This window comes from Pelophylax lessonae, assembly GCF_965119305.1.
Source record: "Pelophylax lessonae genome assembly, chromosome: 3".
Taxonomy (NCBI): Eukaryota; Metazoa; Chordata; class Amphibia; order Anura; family Ranidae; genus Pelophylax; species Pelophylax lessonae.
Window position 1 is genome coordinate 452996068 of NC_138770.1, and position 1379 is coordinate 452997446.

Below are 1379 nucleotides of genomic sequence, written 5' to 3' on the forward strand. Positions count from 1 at the left end.
GGGCATAAGGCAAGGCCATACAATAAGCAATTGTCTTTCTTTCAAACAAAAATTGTGCTGATAGGGGAATCCCTCCTGCAACGCTAATCTGTTCTCCTGGCAGGGAGCATTCCCCACGGCAGAATACAATGATCACTGCTGGTGGCTATAGCCATTGGCACTGATCGGGCGAAAAAAAAAAATCTGACAGGCTGTTTGTACTGAAGTCAATCGATGAATGTGCCCATAGATGGATAGAATGTCAGCATGCCCCTTGTGAACCGGCCGAATTTCGTTCCGTCTATGGCTGGTTTAAGAGACTTCAATCACCTTTGTACATACTCACAAGGAAACCTCAGTAAATTTTGATTTGACATTTATTTTCAAAGTAAAAAAGTAAGAGGACACATTTTACAAACATAACATGGTGTTGTCAATGACAGCGTTCCTCTGTAATTCCTTCTGATAGGCTGCACTGCACAGGGATTGGTCAGGGCAGAAGGTGACAATCCAAAGCTGAATGGCGAAAGATCCCAATACACAGCAGTGTCCCATGTTCAACTCCCAGTGCGATTGCAGCACCCCCCCCCCCCCATCTTGCTCTGCCCCTAGCCTCAGGACTCATCTGGCTTGTCCACAGGTGGCCCACATGGCTGCAGCATCTTCTCCATTAGGTTGAAGCGAACTCGGGCTTTGCTTTCATTCTCTGCAACAGCAAAGTAGTTGAGCAGGTCAAAGTGGCCCATGTAGGAGCAGTACGAGTCCCTGTGCTGGTTGACCAGCCATTCCCACTTGGTTGTGTCTGCATGGCCCGTACCGATATACTTAGATTGCAGATGCTCTAGCTGGCTGTGAATGGTGTATCTGTCTGTCATGGTGTCTCAAACACCCGGCAAGCAACAATTACTGTTAGTTCCGGCTCTGTAATAACAGACACAAAACATGTCATACACTTATGTAATAAAGAAATAGATACTGGTATTGTGTGCACTACTTTATGAATATGAGCTTTTCAGGCACCAAAAACTCTATGAGCCAAAGAATAAGAATTCATGTGGTGCATTATGGGAGGAGGTGGCTCGGATATGGTGTGGCTACTGAAAGTGGTTCTAAAGCCTTATGGTTTTTCACCTTAATGCATTGTATGCATTCTATAAATACCTTCTGTGCTGCAGCTCCCTCCAGACCCCCCTCTTTTTACTTACCTTAGCCTGATCCAATCCAGGGATGTGAATGAGAGCAGCGGCTCCAGCTGCTGTCTCCCTCCTCATTGGGGAGATTGATAGCAGCGGGAGCCATTTGCTCCCGCTGCTGTCAATCAAATGCTGTAACATAGGAGTGGGGCCGAGTCCCGCTATCTGTGTCAATTGATGCAGCAGTGGGGCTCGGGAGCCCCCATG

General features: G+C 47.2%; 1 protein-coding gene across 1 annotated transcript; it reads right to left on the bottom strand.

The window, feature by feature from the left end:
• Positions 1 to 577: 577 nt before the first annotated feature.
• On the bottom strand, positions 578 to 880 carry SF3B5 (splicing factor 3b subunit 5). The gene has a single exon (XM_082251705.1). It carries the CDS (start codon positions 852 to 854, stop codon positions 594 to 596), a length of 261 nt encoding a protein of 86 aa, XP_082107831.1. The 5' UTR covers positions 855 to 880; the 3' UTR covers positions 578 to 593.
• Between the last annotated feature and the right edge of the window lie 499 nt (positions 881 to 1379).